This window comes from Hirsutella rhossiliensis (assembly GCF_020360975.1).
Source record: "Hirsutella rhossiliensis strain HR02 chromosome Unknown scaffold00003, whole genome shotgun sequence".
Classification (NCBI taxonomy): domain Eukaryota; kingdom Fungi; phylum Ascomycota; class Sordariomycetes; order Hypocreales; family Ophiocordycipitaceae; genus Hirsutella; species Hirsutella rhossiliensis.
The window spans coordinates 5293964-5319883 of record NW_025408669.1 but is presented as its reverse complement, the minus strand read 5'-3'; the positions used below and the strand labels follow the sequence as shown (position 1 = coordinate 5319883).

The window sequence follows — 25920 nt, the reverse complement described above, 5'->3', positions numbered from 1 at the left end:
TGCGAGGGAGGAGCGTCATGACCGACCCTTCCGAAGTCAAGGACATGATGCCATTCAACTACTTTGCGATGAGTAATAATGTTGTCTAATTCTCCGTGTCCTGAGCCGGAGTACAGTTGGCGAAGCTGGGGCGTTTCTATGTGTCTTTTCAGAGCATGAGACGAAGTAGACGTGCTTTCTCGAGTGGACGAAATGGTCCGAGGTTGAAAGACTACAGTCACTAATTTGGCCGAGCAGTACGGCGGCGGACTACGGGATAGGCGCCGTCGGGGCCGGTTAACGCTTCAGTAATGAGGACGGACGTGACCGGATACGCAAAACGACACAAAGTGGTGTTGAACGACAGGGGCAACAACGAAACACTGGAGCAGCGGAAGAGGAATAGCACGGGGGAGTTGGTCGTTCCCGCCAAGCTGCCAAATGCCGATTCCTGGGGCGGCAAGGGGAGGCTGTAATGAAGTCGAGTCAAGTCGCACTGTGACGCTGCAAAATCTGCACCGAAGCTTTGCAACGCCAAGTCGAGTCTTGCCCTGTGGTTTCTTCCTTGTTTGATTTTGAAGCATAGCGGAGGTGTCTTGTCCTGTTTCTCTCTTTTTTCTACTTATTTCGTCGCTGATACCTTGGGGAAATGCCCTTGCAGAGAGCTCGGAGGCCGACCTCGGGCATTGAAAGTTGTACTGCATGTACATGGACTGGGTGCAAACCCAATGAGCGGCGGGCGAGGGGAGGCAGGGCTTTGTTATGGTAGGAAGGGCTTGCTGGAGGATGGGATGTCGGCGGCCGGCAACTTTCGCGGTTGTAAGAAGGCATGGTTCATTGAACCCCCTTGCCGTTCGTCGGGTAACATGTATGTATGTACAATGCTGTACTGCATGTACGTACGTATGTATGTATGTATGTATGTATGTATGTATGTATGTATGTATGTATGTGCAGCAAAGCAGCAGGCCTTGTATAGCGGGTACTGAGTGGCGATAGGGCGGTCGAGCTGGGCGGTGAGGATTCCAGGTGGACGGATTCCGAAAACCTAAACCGGGGAACTCTAATTCATACAAGGACGTTGCGATGTGTACGTATGAGCAGCCCGCGGGCCCTGAAGGTGCTGGCCTGAGAGCGGAGCGGGATGGTCGGTGGCGGACCAGTGCTTGTATAACTCGAGAGTTGTTGCTGTCTGCTTAGAAGTATATATATATGAATATGTTGAAGGTGTGCGTGTGTTTTTGCGTGTGTCTGCGGTGAATGGAGGAGGGGGGTGGCATCTCGTCACCCCGGCTTGCATAGACACCGGGGGGGGGGGCGCGGGCTGGGATCGGGCAATCGGGGAAGACCTCCGATGGGCGGAGCACGGAGGTGGTATTCTCGGCGGGCGCTGGGCCGAGTGGGCCAGAAGCCCGGCGTCCCCGAGGGAAAAAAGTTGCTTGCGGCTAGGCACGGGGACCTGCAGCGATGGGAAAGATCACGTGAGAACGTGACGACTTCGCGTGTGCTCCACAGTGCGGGTGATCTCTCCGCACCATCCGCTGACTGTGGTGTTCCGTACCGGCATGGTACCTCTTTTGCAGCTGTAGGTGGGCTTGGTACTTGCAGGAACGTTGCCCTGCTCCCCACCTTTCTCACGATGCCACGCAAACAACTCCCGACGACTGATGACCAGCTCCTGGACTCTTCTTTGCCTCAGGCTATCGTGACAGTCGGCGTCTGACCGCCCTCAGCTAGCGCAAGACCCATCTGCAGCTTACAGAGGTCCTCCTGGCGCCAATGTCCGCGGCGCCCGTCTTCTGCCTGGGAAGCACCAATCATCTGCCGTTGAGTTGAACGTCAGCCAAGGAGGCGCAATGGCCGAAGACATGGATATTGACGGCCCCGGCGGCGTCAAGAGAAAGGCGCAAGACGAGCCTGACGAGCCCCGGCCGCCGCGTCGAATAAAGGTAGCCAAATCCTCCCTTTTTGGTCGCAAGAGCTCACCCTCCCTCCTCAACGCCTGCGCAGGCCTTGGATACAGACGTGGTCAACAAAATTGCGGCCGGCGAAATCATCGTGGCCCCGGTTCACGCCCTCAAGGAGCTCATTGAAAACGCCGTGGACGCCGGGTCGACGGCCTTGGATATCCTGGTCAAGGACGGCGGCCTGAAGCTCCTGCAAATCACCGACAACGGCAGTGGCATACAGGTGAGAGAACATGTTTGCAAGCTTCCGTCACCCCCGATACCGCTGACCATGGAGCCGCGCTCAAGAAAGACGATCTCGCCATCCTGTGCGAGCGCCACACCACGTCCAAGATTGCGGCATTCGAGGACCTCGCCTCCATCGGCACCTATGGCTTCCGGGGAGAGGCCCTGGCCAGCATCAGCCACATAGCCCACCTGGCCGTCACCACAAAGACAAAGGACTCGCCTCTGGCATGGCGCGCCCATTACCTCGACGGCAAGCTCGCCCCGCCCAAGCCGGGACAGCCCGCGGAGCCCAAAGGAGTCGCTGGTCGGCCCGGCACGCAAATCACCGTCGAGGACCTGTTCTTCAATGTGCCGACACGCCGCAGGGCCTTTCGCTCGCACGCCGAAGAGTTCAACAAAATCGTCGACCTCGTCGGCCGCTACGCCGTCCACTGCACCCGCGTCGGCTTCACCTGCAAAAAGGCCGGCGACTCGAGCAGCAGCCTGTCTGTGCAAGCGCACGCCACTGCTATTGACAGGATCCGCCAGATCTACGGCAGCAACGTCGCCAATGAGCTCATTGAATTCTCCACGCGGGGGGACCGCTGGGGCTTCAGAGCTCACGGCCTCGTCACAAACGCAAACTATCACATCAAGAAGACGACGCTTTTGCTCTTCATCAACCACCGCTCCGTCGAGTCGACCCATATCAAAAAGGCCGTCGAGCAGATTTACGTCAACTTTCTGCCCAAGGGCGGCCACCCGTTTGTCTACCTCAACCTCGAGATTGATCCGGCTCGCGTCGACGTCAATGTCCACCCGACCAAGAGGGAAGTGCACTTTCTCAACGAGGATGAAATCATACAAGCTGTGTGCACGCAGATCCAAGTAGAGCTGGCGGCTGTCGATACCAGCCGCACGTTCAAGACCCAGACACTACTCCCCGGCGCCAAGCCCGTGGATGACTCCACGTCGGACGACGCCGCGCCCCGGCTCGCGGTCACGGGAAAGCGGCGCAGGAACTCCAACGAGCTCGTAAGGACAGACACGTCCGTGCGTAAGATCACGAGCATGTTTACCCTTGCAGATGCCAGCGAGGGTTCCAGCAGCCGCGATGACGAGCCGCTGGCGGTTCCAGAAAACGTCGAGTACGAGGCCAGTGACCGCGAGCCAGTCCATTGCCGTCTGAGGAGCGTCAAGGAGCTGAGAAGCGAGGTTCGCGTCGACATACACAACGAGCTCACGGAGATATTCGCGTCACACAGCTTTGTCGGCGTTGTAGATGAGCGCCGGCGGCTGGCGGCGATCCAAGGCGGAATCAAGCTGTATCTGGTCGACTACGGACACGCCTGCTTCGAGTACTTTTACCAGCTGGGGTTGACAGACTTTGGGAACTTTGGTGCCATCCGCTTCAGTCCGCCGCTTGCGCTTAGGCAGCTGCTGACAATGGCGGCCGAGGCGGAGAAGACGATGCTGGGGGCGACAGACGAGGACTTCGACGTCGAGGCCGTTGTAAACAAGGTGGCGGACCAGCTCATCGAGCGACGGGAGATGCTGCAGGAGTACTTTTCCCTCGAGATCTCCCCCGCTGGCGAGCTCCTCTCCATCCCCCTCATGGTCAAGGGCTACACGCCGCCCATGGGCAAGTTGCCCCGGTTTCTGCTCCGCCTGGGCCCGAACGTGACGTGGACAGAGGAAAAGGGGTGTTTCCGAACCTTCCTCCGAGAGCTGGCGACTTACTACGTCCCCGAGCAGCTGCCCGCGGCGTCTGAAGCGGGCGAGGGGCAGGAGGCGATGCCGGCGGACGTGAGGGCGAGGAGGCAGCATGTGCGATGGGCGGTCGAGCATGTTCTGTTCCCCGCCTTTAAGGCGCGGCTGGTGGCGACCAAGTCGCTCATGGAAGGGGGGGTTTTGGAAGTGGCTGATCTGAAGGGACTCTATCGCGTGTTTGAGAGGTGCTGATGAGGTCGTCACATTGCACCAAGTACATTCATTCGCCCCGATGGGCAGAGATTGGTTCTATGCTGGCCGAATCAAGCTCAAGCCCTCAGGCCTGCTTTTTCTTCATGGGACAGCTGCTTTGTTTGGCCTCCCTTTGTTTTTGCAAACATTGAAATTCCTTTCCGGCACGAACCTTTGCACGCCAGCCGTGCCTACGGTGGTCAGCCAATTTACTCCCCCGTTTGCCATTCCCCTTTCTTTATGAATGGGGAAAGATTGGAAGGAAGAGACGACAATTTTGGCGACTTGGGATCACTGATCATCTGCGTCATGAGTGCAGATGCAAGTTTCCGGCCACGAACTACCCTCCCCCTCACGGCTGATGCTTCCTCTTGTAGGCAAGGAAGCGATCGAGGTTGACGATGGCCTCGTCGGCCCTGGCCTTGAGCTCGGCGGCCGACTTCTTGTCAATGGCCTTGACCATGGCGCGGACCTTGGGCAGGGCGGCCTCGAGGTGGGCGAGGAAGCCGTCCTTCCAAAAGACTGCGGCGTCGCAGGCGTGCGCCTCGTCGGCGTAGACGTCGAAGAGTTGGTTGAGGGCCTCGACGGCGGGGGCGGGCGGGGTGGCGGGCAGGGCGGCGAGGAGGGTGAGGAGAAAGGTGCCGATTTCGCGGTTGACGTCGAGAGGCGCCGGGTCGAGGGCCAGTTGGCCGAGGACGCCGACGCACTTGACGCCCAGGCTTTGGAAGGGGTCGTCGTCGTCGGCGGCGGCGGCGCCTTGTTGCGGCTCCAGGCCCTTGGTCGCCTGGTAGAGAGCGATGAACTTGCGATGCTCGCCGGGCCCGAGGGATACGCGCCCGGCCAGGCCGCGAGACACGGCCCAGGCGAGCCCTGTGACCTGGGCGGCGAGGCCGACGTCGGCCGTGTCGGTGGCGAGGATGGGCGAGACGACCTGCTGCCACAGGGAGCAGGCGACGGGCCGCCACGCGCGCTGGATGCCGGCGTTGCGGTCGTCGGAGAAGTCGAAGAGCGAGACGGACCAGGCTATGTTGTTGAGGGCCGAGAGCGCGTGGCCTCGCAGCTGGGCGCTGACGTCGTCGTTGTTGCCGGGGTCGTGGCTGGCGAGGCGGATGAGTTGCGGTAGGGCTGTTTGGAGAAGGGCTCTGAGGACGGGCAGGTCGTCTGCGTCTGCGCCGCCGTCGCCATCGGCGCCGGTGACCATTTCCATGTCGGCCATCATCTCGTCCTCGCCCATCTCGTCGTCGTCGTTCTCCCCATCCTCCTCCCTTTCTTGCCCGCTCTCGCCATCTTCATCATCTGAGCCGGGCACGTCGGCGTCGCCCATGTCTTCGTCGTCCCTGATGGTTTCAAAGTGCTGCTGCTTCTGCGGTGAAGCAGCAGCGTCGCCAACCGACGACTCCGTCAAACTCGTGCCGATGGAGGCGAGCGTTTCCAGGGCGAGTTGTTGCTGCTCCAGGGGACTGGACCAGCCAGCGCCGTCGAGCGTGGCTTGTGTTGGGGTTGCGGAAAGGGCCTTTGCAAGGGTTGGGATCAGCACCGAGTCGTCTGCGTCGAGAAGCGCCGGGGCGTCTTTGGAGGCGGCCAGCGACGCGAAGAGGTTGTGCAAGGTGGCGCAGGCGAGGATGCCGTCGCCGGTGACGTGGTCCTTGAGGGCCATCATGGCCTGGAAGCACAGGCTGCCCTCGGGTGAGGCAAAGCTGCTGGCGAGGGGCGCGTTGTCCTCGCAGAGCATCATGAGGCAGGCGAGGGCGTCGGTGCGAAGGTCAACAACGGCGTCGGCGTCGGCCTGCGGCGTGTGGGCCACGAGGACGAGGAGGAGGCGCGAGAGGACAGGGTTTGCGGCGACGGCGTCGAAGATGTCGTCGCCCGCCTCGGCGAGGGCGGTCAGGAGGGAGACGAGGGAGGCGGCGATGCTGGCGACGAAGCCCTGCTCGGCCTTGGGCAGGGTGGAGAAGGCCGGTTGCTGGGATTGGATTTTTTCCACCATCTGGGATGTGATCGGTCAGCTTTGGGACTGGCTTCAAGCTCGGCTTTTCCTTTGGATGAGAGGGAGCGAGGACGAACAGTTTTGGCGGCATACTGCATGGGCGTCAGGACATCCTGCCTAAAGAGATGAAGGGCGAAATCGGCATCCTCCTCGTGGGCCAGGAGCTGAAGAACGCCCCAGCCGGCAGCGCGGCTCTCGAGGGCGGCATCGGTCAGGGTCTGGGTGAGGATGGTGTGGACGAGGTGCTCGCGGAGCAGCAGCTTGCGGCAGCGCGGATCCTGGACGATGTTTGCGATGGCGGCGGCGGCGGCGGAGCGCGACTTGGGGTCTGCGTCGCGCAGCTGGTGGACGATGGGCAGGATCTTGGCCTCGCGCAGGGCCGCGAGCTCCGGGTCCGAGGGCGGCTTGACTTGCTTGGCCATGGGATCTCGGCGGTGGGCTGAGCCGCCTCGGTTGCGCCTCGACTTGCCCATGCCTTTTCCCCGTCGTCTTTTCTTCTTCTTTCTTTTTCTGTTTAGACTCTTTCGGCGAGTAGCTTGGCAGAGATGTTGGCGGCCTGGGTTATTATGGCCTGGTGGACTGGAGTCGGTGGCAGACGCAGCGACTTATGACTTATACCGGGTGAAGTTTAGACATGATGGTGCGAAAAAGGCGACACGAAATTTTGGGCTGCCGTCGTGCTCGTGCCCCACCATCTTGTCTGTCGCCCTCTCAGGGTCCCCGGCGGCTGTTGTACCTGCGGCGTACCGTGCAAGTAGTATTAATTAGTATCCGTACTCCGTACCGGCGGCACCTGCGGGCCAGGCACGGAGCAGCGACTAACTAACTTAGTACCGACTTTCTTTTTCCCCAGGGGGGCCCCGGCGAGCGCTGGAAGCAAGCTCCTCCACTGGAAATGCTTGCTCCAGCTCGGTCCACGTCAACGCCACCACCTACCTCCCTCGGCCACCCAAGACATCGCCCGCTCTCCACGTCCACGGTGTCGAGGCGAAATGTAACGGCCCCGAGGCCTCACCCTCTTCGCTGCTTGCCTCCATCTCGCCATGTCCTCCAAGGCCTGGCCCATGCCGCAGCTATGGCGGAACGACGAGGAAATGGCCAAAAAGGACGACGACCACAAACTGGGCACCAAGCGCGCATCCGCTCCCTGGAACGCCGCCCGCCCCCCTCGTCCGGCCTGGGTCTTGCGCATCGTCGCCTACCTCCTCGCCACCGCCGCCCTGGTCCTCCTCCTGTTCCATGCCACGAGCCTCGACCGCGCCTCCGACGACAGCTATGGCCGCTACATCCCCGGTCTGTCCAACCCGAGGCCCGACGGCGCTCAGCAAGACCCGCGCCCGCCGTCCCGCAGGCCGCCCAAAGCTCTCTCCGCCCCTTATCCCTACGCAAAGACGGACACGAGCCGCGCCAGAGACTACAATGGGCCCATCACGCAACCCGAGCTGGCTGAATCCCTCCGACCCGTCATTGCTGTGAGCCCCGGCTCGGCCAACAACCGCAACGTCTTGTTTGCGGCCGCGAGCCTGCAGAGCGCAGCCACCCTGCTGCCCATGGCTTGCCAGATGGCCTCGGCGCGCCAGAACCAGGTTCACTTTGTGCTTGTGGGCAGGGACGACATTCCCCTGAAGGAACTGCTGAAAATAAACGGCATAGACTCGACCTGTCCTCTGACAATGCACGGTATGCAGACAGTCTCGGGGCAGCTTGCAGTTGCTGACCGTCGCTCTAGATGCCCGACCCAACAAGGCCGCCGCCTCGACCGACCGGCGCATGACGCTGGCCGTCGAGCGAGCCATGGGTGAGCTCCGATCCCATCCCCATACAACGCAGCACCTCTAACCCGCGCACTCGACAGCCGTCTTCCACCGCGTCGCCCACCCGCAAGCCATCCTCATTGACGCCACAGACGCCGAGGACATGTATCTCCGCCGCGCTGTGCGCGACCAGGCCAAGAAGACGCAGTCAGCGCTCATTGAGCTGCCAGAAAGGCCCCAGTCCCGCCTGGCCTGGATCACCAAGCTGGACGCGTCGGCCCTGGCCGGTAAGTTAACTCCCGCACAATGCAGCTTGCAAGGATGGTCCTGACCCTGGCCCAGCATGGAACAAGGTTCGCTTCGACATTGTCGTCCACAGCCCCCGAACCGGCACTGGAAATCTCAAGAGGCTGCTGCGGTCCATAGCACGCGCCGACCTTGGCGGCCACTCGGTCCCTCACCTGGTCGTCGAGCTGCCCTCGACCGTCGAGGCGCCCCTGGAAAGGTTCTTGGCCGGCTACAACTGGCCGCCGCCGTACCCGGGCGAAAAGCTGATGCCTTCAATGCTCTCCTTACGCCGGCGCATCCCGCGGCAGAAGCTGACGGAAGAGGAGAGCTCGGCTCGCTTCCTCGAGTCGTTTTGGCCGTCGGACCCTCTCCACTCCCATGTCCTGGTCTTGTCACCGCACATGGAGGTCAGCCCCCATTTTTTCCATTGTACGTCTTGCCCATGTCCTCTCGACGACGCACTCTTCCTAACGTGATGCAGACGTCAAGTACTCTCTCCTCTTTCAGCGGCATTCCCGAGCGGCATTTGGCGAGAGTCGCCACTCCACCATGATGGCCATGAGCCTCTCGGTCCCCACCACCATCTTGGGCAGCACGCGGCCGTTTACGCCACCCCCGCCGTTGCGAGCTGGTGAAGCCGAATCCGCCGCAGGGACGGCTTTTCTTTGGCAGGCGCCGACGAGCGATGCAGTTCTGGTAATGGGCGACAAGTGGGTCGAGCTGCACGGGTACGTGTCGCAGGTGCTGGACAGACAGCATGCCATGTCCGCCTCGCCCGCCATGCTGGCCTCGAAAGAGGTGGGCAAGCAGTACTCAGCCTGGATGGAGTACGCGCTGCAGCTGTCGCGCCTGCGGGGCTATTTGACGCTCTACCCCAGCCGGCAGACTGCGGATGCCATTGCCGGCGCACACACGGACCTGCCTGAAAGACCCGAGGAGTATCAAGGGCAGGCTGGCACGCGAGAAAAGGATAAGGACATGGTTCGTGACGAGGCCAGCGCGGTGTTTGATGTCGGATCCCAGGTGGACATGCTGGAGACGCTCCCGGGAGAGGGAGAGCAGCAACTGCTCGGCAGCTTGCCCGTGCTGTCTTGGGATGGGCAGCAAATAAGAGACGACGCCCTCGAGGAGGGTGCGGTGCAGTTGACGATGGATTTCCGTCAGCAGGTCGGGCAGTGTTCCTTCGAGGACTCCGCGAAGCTGGCCCGCGCCGACAGGTATGCCCGGGACCTGTTTTGCCAGACGGGCGAGGACAGGGGGTAGAATTTCGAGCGGGACGGCGGCGTTTGGGAGATCACTGGGAATGCCTTGCAGAAAGCAATGGGTACAAGGCAAGGCAAGGCGGTCCAGTCAGAGCGGTTGGACTTGGTTTTTAGGTTTCGAGGTAGCACAGCCTGGTAGACAATAATCTAGCGAACGGGGAGATGAGCGCGCGTGGAAACATGGATGCCTTTCTTTTTAAGAGTCCAACGTACATACATGATTTCTACCTCGAGAGCGCGCCCATGTATATTTAATTTTGGCTCGAGCGAAGCTTTGGGACGACGATGAGAATATTGCTAGTTATTAGGTCTCTGCATTAAAGAAAGAAAGAGGGTGTAGATTGCGCTATCCTGCCTAAAAGAGGGAGTCCGTAGGTATAACTATATATATATATACGAAGTATAGGGGGGAATAGGTTTCCCTATTAATCCGGTAGCTTACGGTTATCTAGATCTATTAAGTAACTTCCTTAGCATCCCTTAAGTTAACTACTATATTCGGTGCCTCTAGATATAGCGATAATATCGTCTCCGCTAATAGGGATAAGGGGCGCGCTTATTAGTATATATAGACGTAAGCTTAACCTTTAATAGCTATATATTAGTTTATAGCCTTTACTAAGACCCTTATTAGGTCGTAATATACCCTTTTAGGCGTTATAGACTATTATTATCGCGAAGCGTGGCTTAATTTCGTAGTTCTCGGAGATATCTCTTAGCACGAGGGATAGAGGAAGCTAAAAACACCCGGTATAGAAGAAGGAAGAAGGAGCTAAAAAGAGGTATAGAAAGGAGGGTAGGGGCATAAGGGGAAGTAGAAGTAGCGATAGCTTCCTATAGAGGTAGCGAGAGATAAGATGGATATGCTGGCAACGGCTAGAAAGGAGGGGAAAAACCGGCAAAAAGCTTAGTAGTTAAGAGGATATTAGTAGCTTCTTTAAGTAGGATCTTCTTTATTAATTAAGATACTAGACGGGTATAAAGAGGGGCGTTAGATAGAGGAAAGAAGGATAATTAAGGCAATATAATAATTACTCCCTTACTATAATTACTGCCCCTATAAGATTTAAATATCTCTGCCCTACTTATCCGACCCCTTACTTTTAATTTTACCTTTATATATTTTATATATACTTCCTATATCTCTCTTTATAAGAATTATAAAGATAGTAATACTTACTTATTATACTATTATTATAATATAGGTATTATTAGTATAAGTAAGACTTAAAACAAAGCTATTTATAGTTATAAAAACTACTTACTATTTTAGTTATATTTAAAGTTTATAATAGTATTATAGTATATAATTATAATAGCCCTGTTAATATAATAATATATTAAGAAGAAAATACCTTTATAATATAGTAGTTAAGCTAGTAATTAAGATTAATTAAAAGGATAGTTTTCTTATAAAGAGAGATATAAGAAGTATATATAAAATATATTAAGGTAAAATTAAAAGTAAGGGGTTAAATAAGTAAAGCAAAGTTATTTAATTCTTATAAGGTAGTAATTATAGTAAGGGAGTAATTATTATATTACCTTAATTATTATAAGGGCTTTTACCTTATATAGGCTTAAACTAAGGTCTAAGCTAAGTCTATATATAAGCGGCCTTTATACTTATATAGGCTAGGCCTATACTTCTCTTTTTTTCCCCCCTTATAGATTATTAACCTTCTTTTAATAAACTATACTTAAGCCCTTACTATAAGAGTCTAGGCGTTGCCTAGACAGTTAATAAGTGTGGTCAATTAACAAGCTAGGCAGCTTAGTCAATTCGTTACCTTTTATCGCGTACGTGCAACACGCCGTACGTGGCAGAGGGGGGTAGTGGCGCGACCACAGCCTATGCCCTCTTAGGTCTACTCCATGACATGTTGACTAAGCTACCTACTGGTCGTAGGTTCGAGTCCCCGTGCGTGAGGCCAGACAGGCGCGCATGCATACGGGCGCCGCAGCCTAGAGGCGTGTGCATGGCGCAGGCAGCGGGGGATCTCAACCTAGGCTAACAGGTGGTGCGGCACCTGGGGGTAATGGCCTATCAACTAAGGGAGTGACGGAAGAGAGCGCGGGAAGAAACCATGTGTAAGAGTCTAGGCGTTGCCTAGACAGTTGATAAGTGTGGTCAATTGACAAGCTAGGCAGCTTAGTCAATTCGTTACCTTTTATCGCGTACGTGCAACACGCCGTACGTGGCAGAGGGGGGTAGTGGCGCGACCACAGCCTGTGCCCTCTTAGGTCTACTCCATGACACTTACCTCTACCTACTCTATAATAGTATAATATACCTTTTATTTTATCCTCTTTATATCCCTATATATAAAATAGCTATTTTTTTTAGCTACCTTTAAAGCTAACTTTTAATTACTTAGTTTAGTTAAACCGCCTATACTAGTATATATATATATAATATATCTATACTCTTATAGTTATAAAATTAAAGTAAATATAATACTTAGTTCGCTTAAGTAATTAAGAGCCTCTTATAATAGTAGGGCTTTATATAACTAAGAATAGTACTATTATACTTTAGTAAGTTTAATAGCTCCTTTATAGAGCTTAAGCTATAGCTACTTTATATAAAAGTAAAGCTTTATATTAATAGCGCTATAATAAGGGATATCTATACTTAATTTAACTATTTTTATATAAGCTTATCCTTATACTTATAAAGGTATCTCTTACTATTTACGCGTATTAATATAAATAGACTAGCTAACCTCCTTATAAAGCTCTATATTAATTATAGCGAACTTAATATAGCTAAGTTAGTAAGCTAAGAGCTTATAACGCTCCGTTAAATATAAAGTAAAGTAATTCTAGCCTACCTTATATAGTTTTAAGAGGTGCTATATTAAGTAATCTCTAATACGCTACTTCTACCTCCGGAAATAGCCCCTCCCTAATTAGGTATCGGGCCCCCGCCGCCCTAACCCCGCCTATGCCCTATAATCTTAGTTATAACGCTTAATATAGTAGGAATATAAATATCTTAATACCTACCCTCGCTCGTCGATATATACTCTTAACTTCTCTCTCCTTCTATAATATACTCGGCTATTACTTACTACTATACCCTACCCTCCGCCTCCGCCCGCCTTCCTTATATACGCTGTCTTTATCTCGGCTATACCGCTAGTCTACCGCCGACCTCTATATAGACCTCTTCGCTTTACCCTCTACCGCTAAACGCGTCTACGCCCCTTTCTTTTAAAAATACCGCCGCCGCTACTACTACTACTAAGTATATATATCTTTATCGTTATATAATATACTTTCTTTAACTTAAATAAAGCTATTATATCTAGGTATTATTATCCGTTTAGCTATATATTTTATCCTTAACCTAACCTCGGACTATCTTATCTCTCGCTATTACGGCTGCCCCTCTAAAAGCTAGCCCCTATTTAGTAGGTAAAGGAAGCCTATATGCCCCTTAGTTAGTTACGAAAATATATAGTTACTAATAGCGCTAACGCGTAGTATAAGGGGCAGGTCTATTAATTAATATAGCTAGACCGGCGCTATCCCTAACGACCTAAATTACCCTTTCGCGCTATAGACTAATATAATATAAGGAGGAAAGGCTAGCGTATAGTCTATTAATATAAGGGATATAGCCCGGCGTTCCCTTAGCTAGACTCTTTTTAATATACTATATAAGGTATAACTAAGCTCCTTTTTATTAATTTTAGTCGTTAATAAAGGGTTACGTAGAAGCAACGCGGCTAATATTACTACGCTAAATATAAGCTAAGAAAGGGCGCTATAAGGACGCCTATAACTAAGTGCTAAGCCTTATCCTTTAATCTAGGCTATATAATATAATAATAGAATAAGAGTACTAATACTAATTAAGGACTAACGTATAAAGCTTAAGGCTAACTTAGAGCTACTAAGTATAATAGGCCGCTAATAGCGTAAGTAGGTCTATAATAGGGTTATAAGGAGGATTTTATAGTATCCTTTTAGCCGCGTCTAGTATAGTCTAATAGCTATATAATTAGTAGAGAGTAATAGGAGAAATAAGAGGCTAGCTTATATAGGTCTAGCCCTATATATTATTTTAGACGGACGGACTAACGGAATAATATAAAAGCCTAAGAGCACCTAAAGCTTAGGGAGTATATTTAAGCTAAGGTAAGGGGAGCGTTAGCTAGAGTAGTAAGCACGGCTCGCTTATATATTTAAGGCATCTAGTACTTATACTCTTAATAATACTTCTTAGTAAAGTTCTCTAACTATTTATAGGTAAATAGCGTTACTTACTCCTACGAAAGATTCGCTTACTTTAATAATAACTTTTACTATTACTCTTAATAGCTAAGCCTTTTAAGTTCCTCTCCTAAGGGGCGGTAAGTAGATAAAGCAGCTATAGCTAAGGCTACTATAGCTATTAACGTAGTAGTAGTATCTATTTACTTTTATAACCTTATAATAAGCTTTATCCCTTAAGGTAAAGGTAGGCTTAAACTATATACCTACTATCTATAAGTAATATTTAAATACGCCGATAATAATTCTATTTAATATAGAATCTAAGGCTAATAATATAGATAACTAAGTTAAGGGTAAGGGCGATAGTTATAATAGTTAAGATATAGATAACTCGCGGTCTCTTAATATACTTTCGTTAGCTAATACTATTATTATATCTATAGCTAAAGTATAAACTAGTAGCCCTAATAGTATAGGTAAGTTCTTATATACCTTATTACCTATAAGTTAAGGGGTTAACGAATAGGCTAAAATGCCTTAGTATAGTATTTAATAGAGCTAGTAAGGCTAAGGAATCCTACTAGCTAGGTTTATTAATAGTTAATTAAGCTAGTAGAAAGGCTACGATAAGTACTAGACTATTAATATTAATATCGGTCCTAAGTAGCCCTATAGCGCCTTCGCTTATACTAGCCTTAATACCGCTTATATATAGCTTACCCTAAGTAGATAAAGCGTTATAGAGCCCTACTAAGAGTATTTTAAATTAACTAGACTATCTACCTATAAGTAGTATTCTTATATAACTTAGTAACGTTTCTAAAATATATAAGGATTACGCCTTAAAATAGTAATCCCTAAGGATTTTAGTAAGATAAGACCTTAAAGCTAGCGCTTATAAGAACTATAGTACGGAAACTAAGTCCTAGTATTTAATTAACTTACTATTAAAGGCTTAGGGATTATACTGCTTTAAGAGCGCGAATTAAAGTAATAGTAACCTAGCCTAAGGTTATTATAAGATTAGTAATAAGGCCTAGTAATATTAAATAGATACTTCCGATAATTATAATAACTATTTTAGCGGCGTATATATTAATATAAAGTATTATCCTACCGCGGCGAATAGCGGCGAAAGGGGCGGCTAGGAGGATAGCGTAGCCTATAACGCTAACGACCTTACTAAGTAATCTTCGCGTAAACGTTAGAAGGTTAGGTATAATTCTACTACTATAAAGCCCTAGCGCTATAGTAGCAACGTATCCCGTTTCCTACTAATATAAAAGGTTAAATATATATTAGTATATAGTATACTTAGTTTACTAGCGTCGTATAACTTATTTAAAGATAGAAATATTAAGATATCCGCTATAATATTTTATATAGAACGTTATATTTAAGTAGGTTATAGTAGATAGTATAGGTATATTCTAGCTATAATTTAAATAGCTATTTTATATATTATATAGCTAAGGAAGTATTCTTATAAGTAATACGCGCTATACTATAACTACTAAAGCGACTAGCGGTTAAGTAAGGCGGACTTTTAATATAAGAGCTAGGTTTATATATAAAGAAGATAACCTACTTACTAAGCTAAGAAAGGAATAAGGTAACCTCTTATAAGCGGAGATCTATAAGCGTTTTAATAATACGTTTCTAAGACCCTCGTAGTATAGTAGTTATATACCTAAGAAGCTTACTAGCTATAACGCTAGAGTCGGTTTAAATCCGGCTAAGGGCATAATTAATTTTTAGTCGGACTAGTAGACTACGCTAACCTACTTATTAATTAGCTAATTAGCGCTTTTAAAAGCGCTTATAAATATACTAGTAGTCTAGCCCCGCTATAAGTAGGCCGGCCCGGACCTTACCTACCTAGACCTAGCGATAAATTTATTAGGACCTCCCCCTAACCCCGGTCCGGGCCCCCTAACCAGGAAAATAAAAACCTAGGGCCGATACTAGTAACTTAATAAGTACGGCGCGAAGCCGGTGCGATAACCTAACTACTAGCCCGGCTAAAGGCCGGTATTAATAAAAATAGCCCGCTAAGCCTTACGGCGGAAAAAATAAAGTAGAGCCTAGGAAGATATTATTATAGGATAAGGTTAGAGATAATTATATAATTAACTATTAACCGTTAACTAAAAACGCTTATACTACTAATTAACGCTATATACCCCGCGTATATAAAGGAGTTACTTTCTAAGGTTATTTTATAGCGGGGCTAATATAATTCCGACTAACTATAACGATACCTAAGATAGCTAGCGTAAGATTCCTATATACTATAACCGTAACCTAGTATAAGGGCGGACTAGCTATAAAAGAGGGGAGGGTTTTCCTCTAAGTACTTTAGTTTTTCCCTTTTATTTAACGTCGAAGTTCTAGATACCTCTAGATAGGTTACTAGTATAATCTTAATAATAATAATAATACGTTTCTAAGGCGGTCTTATAGATACCTATAAGTATATTATTATACTAAGCTAAAGTATAGCGAATAATATTTATTACTTAATAATACTATAAACCTTTATATTCTTTTTTAAAGCTATAGATTATAAAATAATATCGGTATAGCGCTTATTAAGTTAGATTTATATACGTAATATAAAAGTAAAATAATTATAATAACTATTATCTAACTAGTTATTATATAATACCTTTTATAGCTATATATAAGTACCTTTAGCTATAAGATAAAACGCAGTATCTCCTTTTAGTTTTTTTTATTTTAACTTAATTATAAAATACTAGCCTCTCCTTTATCTTAATTATCGGCTACTATATAGTATTATATAAGATATAATAAGGACTTTATATTTAAAGCGGCGCCGAGGTAATACCTATATAAGTCTAGCCGCTATTTATATTACTTTAGATACTAAAGGTCCTTTAGTTCCTCCTCTACTCTTTTATAGTATATATATAACCTACCTCGACTCCCCTTTAAAGATAACCCTAAAATAAGAAGTCTCTATATACTAATAGGTATAGAGATATAATACTATTTACCTTAAAGCTTAATCTATAAATTTATAAAAATAATTATTTAATATAGTTATAAAAGTCCTAATCGCTATATAAGGATATTATTAGGTTCCTTAGCGTAATAATACTAGCCTCGTTTAAAGTAAGCCGCTTATAGTAGGCTCTATATATAGTTTCTTTATTTTAAGTACTAGTATTAACTTACTTTTATACCCGCTCTCTTTCTATACTAAAAGGAGGGGCTAAAAGTATTAATATTATTTATAATAGCTTAAACTAAACTAAATTATAAGTATTAAATATAGTAAAATAAGTAATAAGTTTATATTTTAACTTAATATAATACTTTATAAGGAAAGTAAGTAACTTTAGTTATCTAGCTAGTAATCTAACTTTACTATCTTTATATCTACTACTATATACCTAGCCCTATTTACTAGCTTTAGCCCTTAATATATATTTTAGTTTATAATAACTAGTATACTAAGCATAAAGATAAGGACGGCCGGTATTAAGGTCGCGCTATTATCGTTATAGCTTAGTACTAGTACCGCCTTCTCTTTTATCGGCGCGCCCTCCTTTTACTTATTCTTAGAGAGGAAGTCGCGCGCCGCCTTTAAGTAAAGTTTCTAGCGGTTCTTATTAGCGGCGTTACTACCGTTAGGCCTATCTCCTACGAAATCCGCCTACCCTCCCTATAGCACCTTAAGTTTAGTAGGTCTAGGTCTAATAGGTCCTGCCCCCTCCCGCGGATCCGCCGAGCAGCCGCCGTAGCTCTAGGTCGCCGGCGGCCCGTATCTACTTATCTAGTATAATAATTATCGTAAACCTCCTCTATAGCGCGTACGCCTTATCGTGCTACCGCCGCTACTCGGCCGCGAACGCCCTATCTTCGCCCTATAGTATAGCTACGCTTAGTAGCACGATCGACCGTACTTATACCGGCCGGAACTAATAGAAGTCGCCGTAGAGGATCGCTACTAGGACCCTACTAAAGTCTTAAGGCGACCCCTATAGCTAGTAGAGCCGCTTATTAGCCGCGTATAGCGTTCGCGCCTTATATATACTAACCTCGTTAATTACTAATACCTCCTTCTCTTATTAGTATATCTATCTATCTATAACCGGCCGTCGATAAAGCGCTCGCCCTAGCTAGGTAGCTATATCCTATCTACTTCCTTTCTCGCTCTTCCCGCTTAGCCGCCTAAGCCGACCGCGAGGCTATAGGCCGAGTGCCTAGATCGGTAATAAGGTAAAGAGCGGCTACTTTTCTCTAGAAATCTTACTTATATACCTTCCTTATATTCCCTTCCTCTTTTATTACCTATAGCTTTATACCGCTTTAGCTACGTTCTTATTTTTTTAATAGCTATTAAAGGAGACTAGCTTTAGAGGAAACTAGCTATCTCTTTAAATAATAGCCCCTTTCTTTACTTATATTCTTATATACTTTAGTTTCTAACGCTATAACTTACCTTTTAGTTTTTTATTTTAACCTTTATCTTTATTTCTTAAGGCTCTTTATATAACTATAAAGGGTTAACTTATATATAAGCCTCCTACTATAGTTACCGCCTACTTTAATAAGTTACCGCCTATTATATTAGTTACCGCCTACTATATTAGTTACCGCCTACTATATTAGTTACCGCTTACTATATTAGTTACTAGCTACTACGATAGGCTACCGCCTACTATATTAGTTACCGCTTACTATAAGCCTATAAGTATAGGTAAGGCAACCCCTTATAGATTACGCGAAGAGCCTTAAGGAATAAAGACTAAAGATTTAAGAGATAAATAAGATAAAGATAGAGGTAAGAGATAAAGATATAAGTAAGCGGTAGCGCTAGGAACTAAAGTATATATAAAGGTAGGTAAAGAAATCAGCTATTTAAGCACTATCTTATAGCTAGGAAAAAGTAGAAAAAGTAAGAAGGTAAGTAAAGTAATAATAATAGTTATAAGGTAAGCGAGAAGTATATAATTATAATAAAATAAAGAGTAAAGAATAAGGGCTAGTAATATAATTTAACGATTAAGAGGTAGGATCCTTTTAATATAATAGTATCCTCTTATTTTTAACGCTTACCTCTAAAATATTTTAGAGGTCTACTTTAGCTAGCACTTAATATAAACCTAGATTTATAGTCGATATTAAGATATATAATTATATAATAAGGCGATCTACCTATATTATCGACGCCGAATAAGATATAAATCTTATTCTTTTAATATCGTACTAAGTAATAATAGCTTAGATAGACCCTAGTACGCTAGTTAAAGTTAGTATAGGCTATAGCTAACCCTATTAACTATAGCGCGGCTAGAGCGGGTGCTAGGTAATACTTTAGCTATAGGTAGTAGAGGCGAAAATTTTAGTATAGAATATATAGCTATATTATTCTATCTTAAGTAATCGGTAGTTATAAAGAGCGTTTTATTATTATAACTAAAGGAGGATTTAAGATTAAATATATAAAGAAATAAGGTTATAAATAGCGTTAAACTATAATACTATTAAACGTAGGGTCTAGCTATAGCTAATACCTATATATAGTACCTTTAACCCTAAAAAGCAAAGAAATAGTTATATATAGCCGCTACTAGCGTATATAAAATAGTCTCTTAATTACTTATATAGCTTACTACTTAGCACCTACGCTTATACTCTTTTCTTTCCTCCTTTCCTTTTAAAAAGATACCTAAAAGGGTATTTATAATAGCCTATAACCTTAAGGCTATTATATAATACCTACCTATAGTTTTATTGCTACCTAATATATATATATTAAGTAGGTATTAAGCGTATAAGATAAGTACTTATATTAAGCTTATTCCTTTATTTTATAAGTATTAAGGTATATAAGTAAAAGCGGAATTTTAGGAAATTAAGGAATTACGTAAGACTATATAATAGAAGGGAAGAAGGAGTATAAGGTAGGATTTTTAACGGAATTTATTAGTAGTATATTAGTATATAGAAGAGGTATTAAAGTTAATAATTCTATCTCTATCTACTAGTAGATATACTATCTTATATAGATAATTATAGCTAAACGGAAAAACCTTTCGGGACTAGATTTAAGCTGCTATATAGCCCTAAGACTAAGGAATTCCGTGATACCTCGAGTAAATCTAGAAGTATCTTAGTTCTACTAATATTCGTATTTAAAGGAGGTTAGTCGTGCTAGTATTCTTAAGAGGTTTTAGCTAGTATTCTAAGCTAGCTCTATTCCTTCGATTCCCGATTATACAATAACTAGCAACCCGTTTATAACGACCGGTGTTATTCTTAAGGGATAAACCTATCGAGGGGTTTATATTAGTAGATATAATAGGGCGTGGTCTAAGCAATAATAAGTATATTACGTTAGTAATAAGTCGGAGGTCGTAAACTATAGACCGTAACTAGGTAATTAAGTAATCGGAATTAGAGATAAGATCGTAATAGAGATCGTAATAATTATATTAAAAGCTATCGAGCTATTTATTTAAAGGAGTAAAAGTAGGTAGCTATATATACCTATAGAGACTATCCTTAGATTATAGGCCTAGCTATAATCCCTAACGTTAGATCGCATAGAGCGTAGTAATCCTATTAATCCTAGATTACTTAGATCTCTGCGATCCCCTCGATCCTATATCTATTAGATGGTCGTGCCGACTATTTATCCGTTAGACCGTGTTACGTGCTTAACGCGGTCGACCGTTAGCGGCCTAGTAGCTATAGTTATAACACCGTTTAATATATAATAATATATAAAATAACGAGCGATTCTTACTCTATAGGATAGGATTTTATCTATAATTAATATACTACTTATTAGCTTATATAATCGGGAGAGTATATTATAGCTGCTTTATTTATAGTAGGAATACCGTTCCTTATAGCCTCCCTTAAAAAGTAGATTTATATACTCTTTACTAAATTTTTTTATAATAGTATATATATAGGGTAAAAACCTAATTTAGGAAAACTATTTTTATACTTTAATAGGATATATAAAAACCTATTCTTTCTTAAGGAAAAAAATCCTTAGGTATATACTAATAGAAAAACTTATAGTAGGAGAAATCTATAGTTATAATAATTATTTATAGGATATCCTTATATAAGGTAAAACCTATTATTACTAGGAAAATCTTAATAGATAAAAACCTAGTAAATATTTCTCTAGGAAACCTAAAAAGGAAAAACCTAGTAGGGGAAAGATATAAAAAGTATAAGAAATATCTAAAAACCCCTTTTAATTGCTTAGGAACTTATACTAAGGATAGACCGTCTTTAAATTTATAGAGTAATCTAGGTCTTAATTCCTTTATAAAAATATTAGCTATATTATCTTTTAATTTAATATAAAAAACTTAATTTTCCCTTCTCTTATACTAGTTCTAGTATAATAATAAGCTAATCTTATATACTTAGACCTTTTATAAAATTCTAGATTTTCTACTAATTTAATAGCAGTAGTATTATCTATTAAAATAGGAGGTATAGTATTAGGAATCTTAATAGATAGATCCTTAGTAATATATTTAAAAAGTATATTTAAATAAATAGCTTCTTTATTTACCTCCCTAAGGCTAATATACTCTACTTCGTAGGTAGAAAGGGTAATAGCTTTCTACTTAGAGTAAGCCTAGCTTATTTTATTATTATATATATAAAAATAATAACCGGAAAAGGATTTTCCGGCCGTTAAATCTAACGCTTAGCTAGAGTCGGTAAAACCCTTTATATATAGATAGGTAAAAGGGATATTATAATTATATTTAATCTTTAGGCTAGGAATTTATTTAAATATTTCTATATTATATTTAAAGCCTTAAAATATATTTAGTCGGGCTTAGCCGCGAATTTAGTATAGGAAATTATAGAATATAAGATATCTAGCTTAGTAAATAAGGCTAAGTATAATAGAGATCCTATTTCTTTTTAAAATTGCAATATATTTCCCTTAAAATATAATTCCTTTGCTTTTATAAGCTTAAAGCCTACTATAGCGGGTAAATTTAAAGTTCCTAAACCTTCTTTATTAAATTCTTTTAATTTATTTAAGGTATTATTTTCTTAGGATATATATAGCTCTTTATTTTCTCGGTTTATTATAATATTTAAACCTAAGAAGTTTTTTTATATCTCTTAAGATAGTAAAATCTAGGAATTTAGATAATTCTTTAAATAATCTTTCTTCTATTATAGATTTAGAGGGCCCTACTATAAGAAAGTCGTCGATATAAATTGCTAAGGCTATACTATAGTCCTTATTTATAAATACTCCTTTATCTATTAAAAGAGGAAGAAATCCGAGATTATTTAGTATAATTTTTAAATAATTATACTAGAGCTTAGGACTTTATTTTAGGTTATATAATGCTTTCTTTAGCTTTGCTTTAATTTAACCGGTTTTATATAGGTCTAGGAATTTAGTTAATTTAATTCCTTTAGCTTTATAAGCTAATCTATATTTTAAATAATATTCTTTTAAAGCGTATTCTTCGTAGCTTATAAGAAGATCGATATATACTTCGCTATCTATATCGGTATATATAAAGGCATTTATAATATCTATTTATAAAGCTTTAAATTTATAGATAATAGCTAAAATAAGTAGAATTCTAATAGATTTAGGTCTAGCTATAGTTAAGAAGGTATCTAGGAAATCTAAGCTATAGATCTACTTAAATCCTATATTACGAAACAGGATTTATATTTTATTATATTATTTTAACTATCCTTCTTAATAGTATAGACCTAGCGGCCTCCTATAGGCTCCTATCCTTAGGAGGTAGGAAAATTCCTAAGTTTTATATTTAATTAGCTATATTATTTCCTTAATTATAGCTTCTTTCTAAAATACTACTTTAGGGCTATTAATTGCCTATTTATAGGTCTTTAGAATTTTTAGATCTTAATTTTCTATACTTACTAGAATTAACTCTTTATAATTATAGTTTAGAAATAAATTAACGTTAGGGTATTCGATATAGTTAGAATCGAACCCTTCTAGCTTCTTAGGTAATTCTATTATTATTTTACTAATAGTAGGAATAGGATCGTTATTTAAAGACTCTTCTTTTATAGAGGGCGAGGGACTTTTATCTCTAAGTTCTTTAGTAGCTTCCTCTATAGGGATATAGCTTTCTAGCTTATCTTTATTTAGAATAGAATTAAAATCAAAGGTATTATTATTATTAGAGCTTTTTAGATTTTCTATAAATTTATTTTCTAGTATAGTAATATCTCTAGAAATAGTAATTATTTTCTTAGAAAAATCCTAGATTTTATATACATTTTCTAAATAGCCTACTATTATTCCCTTAAAAGCTTTATTATCTAGCTTATCTTTAAGGTCTTTATTCTTATAATATATAAGGCTTCTAAAGGTCTTAATTTTATTTAAGGTCTTAAAGGGTAGTATTATATTATCCCTCTTTTTTATAAGACTTTTAAATCCTATCGTAAAATACGGTAATCTATTATATAAATAGGTAGCTATTAAAATAGCTTCTCCTTATAGGTATTTAGGAAGCTTAGTAGTAAATAAAAGAGCTCGTACTTTTTCTAATATAGTACGATTTATTCTTTTTATTCTACTATTAGATTCCGGCGTCTAAGGAGGACTAAAATTAAAGGTAATTCCTTCTTTTTTATAATAGAGCTTTATTTTATATATAAATTCTTTAGTATTATTAGAAAATACTTCTCTAATCCTTATACTTTTAGGGTTATTTTCTACCCTATTTTTAAATTCTAGGAACCTATCTAGAGCTTCTCCCTTTTTTCGAAGAAGGTATATTTCTAGATATTAGGTTCCTACGTCTAGGAAAGAAATATAATAGTAATATTTATTATAAGTAAGCACTTTAATTAGCCCTTAAATATCTAATACTATTTTTTCTAAATAAGAATAAGACTTATATAAAGGTTATTTATTAACCTTATTCGTTGCTTTAGCTTTAATATATATTTTATACTATCTTATTTTATTTTCCTCTTTTAAAGGCATTTTTATATCCTTATTATATCTTTTTAATATTTCTAAAATAGCCCTATTATTTATATACCCTAAGTATAAGTACTAAGTATAAAAATCTATATCCCTTGCCTTTAAAGATATAATAAGGATTAATTAGCTTTCTAATAAAGGTTCTATAAGAATATAATATAATTTATTTCTAAGAAATCCTTTAGTAAGGAACTTAGCCTTATTATTTAATAAAGGACTTTATTTCCTCTTATTAAAGCATAGGTATTATTAAAATAAGATTAAGATAGTATATTTACCCTTAATTTAAGTATATAAAAGCAGTCTTAAAGGATATACCTTTTCTTACTATATAAGAACTTAAATACTAAGTCCCCCTTTCCTTTTACTAATATAAAGGAAGCTTTTCCCTAGTAAACTTTAGACTTAATTTCTTTATAGTTAATAAGGAAATTCTTATTCGATACTATATACTTAGTAGCTCTAGTATTATAAATAAAATTAAAGATCCTTTTATTCTTATAACTAGAAATCCTCCTTCTCTTACCTTTAAGACTAATTCCTTTACTCTAAGAATCAGCTTCTAGAGGTCCTAAAAGAGAGTCTTTATTAGCTTTTACTATAGGGGTATTTATAGAGGTTAAAATTACCTTTAAATCCTTAGACGTTTATATAGGGGTCGGAGCCCTAGAGAGGTCTATAAGGTTAATATCTAGGTTTATATATACTTATAAAGCTATATTTAAGACCTTATTATTATCGTTTAAATCGGACTCTAGCTTAGTAATTTAAGCCTTCTTTCTTTTATTAGTAGTAGAAATACTATTAAAGGGATTTTTCCTAAAAGAAAAGAAGAAAAAGAAGAAGATTTTCTTTTCTTAGAAATTTAAGTCTTATTATCTTTTTTTCCTTTATTTAAAACCTAATAAGTAGGAGCCTTATTTAGGTATAATTTATAGTAATTTACTATAAAGTGCCTTAGTTTTTTATATTCCTTATAATAAGGAGTATTTATAGAATCTCTATAGGACTTCTAAGGCTTCCTTTATATTAAGAAGGCTTTCTCTAAAGATTCGTTTATATCCTTTATTCTTCTAGCTTCGTCTAAAAGACTAGCTATTAGGGTTTTAAGGGTAAACGCTATAGAATTATACCTAAGGCTCTACGTAATATTTATAATATAGCTTCTAAATTCCTTATTAAGGTAATTAAGAATCTATATTATAAGAATAACTTCTAGAATTACTATATTATAGGATTTTAAATCCTTATAGATTTCCTTTACCTTATAAAGGTATTTCTCTAAATTAAAGCCTAAGGGACTAAGATTAAAGAGCTGCTTTATAAGTAAATAATTCGACGAGAAATTTAACGGATTATATAGCTTTATAAGCTTATCCTAAGTAGCTTTAGTATTTATTAAATGCTTAATTTATATTAAAGGGCTATCTTTAACTTAAAGAAAAATCTAAGATAAAGCTTCTATAGTCTTTATATAATTTTCTTACTTTAAGGTAGCGATAAGCTTTTCCTTAGTAAGGATAGCTCTTATCCTTATAGTCTAAGAAGTATAATTTAAATTTCCCTTAAGTCTAGAGAATTTAGATTCTTTTTATCTACTTATTTTATATAAATTCGGTATTATTTCGTTTATAGGGATCGAGAAGTCTAGATAGGAGTTTAAGAGCATAGGAAGGTAAAAGAAGTCGTTAGGGGGATTTTCGAAAGGAATTTTAATCGGGTATTTCGATAAGGAATTTTAAAGGTATAAGTTAATTTCCCGGCTTAAAAGGAGTAAGCCGGGCTTATAACCTCTTAAGGTATATAAGCAAAAGCGGAGTTTTAGGAAATTAAGGAATCGCGTAAGACTACGTAATAAAGGGGAAGAAGGAGTATAAGGTAGGATTTTCAACGGAATTTATTAGTAGTATATTAGTATATAGAAGAGGTATTAAAGTTAATAATTCTATCTCTATCTACTAGCGGACATACTATCTTATATAGATACTTATAGCTAAACGGAAGAACCTTTCGGGACTAGATTTAAGCTGCTATATAGCCCTAAGACTAAGGAATTCCGTGATACCTCGAGTAAATCTAGAAGTATCTTAGTTCTACTAATATTCGTATTTAAAGGAGGTTAGTTATACCGGTATTCTTAAGAGGTCTTAGCTAGCATTCTAAGCTAGCTCTATTCCTTCGATTCCCGATTATACGATAACTAGCAACCCGTTTAATATATAATAATATATAAAATAACGAGCGATTATTACTTTATAGGATAGGATTTTATCTATAATTA

The 25920-nt window shown here is 42.3% G+C and overlaps 3 protein-coding genes across 3 annotated transcripts; 2 read left to right on the top strand and 1 right to left on the bottom strand.

Moving 5' to 3' along the window:
* Positions 1–1835: 1835 nt before the first annotated feature.
* HRG_03782 (histidine kinase-, DNA gyrase b-, and HSP90-like ATPase domain-containing protein) lies at positions 1836–4115 on the top strand (the record flags this gene model as incomplete). The annotated part of the gene is made up of 3 exons (XM_044862253.1): positions 1836–1928; positions 1990–2169; positions 2235–4115. The coding sequence occupies 3 exons, from the start codon at positions 1836–1838 to the stop codon at positions 4113–4115; spliced, it is 2154 nt and encodes a 717-aa protein (XP_044723279.1).
* Positions 4116–4467: 352 nt separating this feature from the next.
* On the bottom strand, positions 4468–6524 carry HRG_03781 (uncharacterized protein; the record flags this gene model as incomplete). Its single annotated transcript, XM_044862252.1, has 2 exons — positions 4468–6102; positions 6180–6524. The coding sequence occupies 2 exons, from the start codon at positions 6522–6524 to the stop codon at positions 4468–4470; spliced, it is 1980 nt and encodes a 659-aa protein (XP_044723278.1).
* A 621-nt stretch (positions 6525–7145) lies between these two features.
* HRG_03780 (glycosyltransferase 2) lies at positions 7146–9407 on the top strand (the record flags this gene model as incomplete). The annotated part of the gene is made up of 7 exons (XM_044862251.1): positions 7146–7399; positions 7454–7782; positions 7832–7900; positions 7958–8143; positions 8199–8573; positions 8626–9125; positions 9168–9407. 7 exons carry the CDS (start codon positions 7146–7148, stop codon positions 9405–9407), a joined length of 1953 nt encoding a protein of 650 aa, XP_044723277.1.
* Between the last annotated feature and the right edge of the window lie 16513 nt (positions 9408–25920).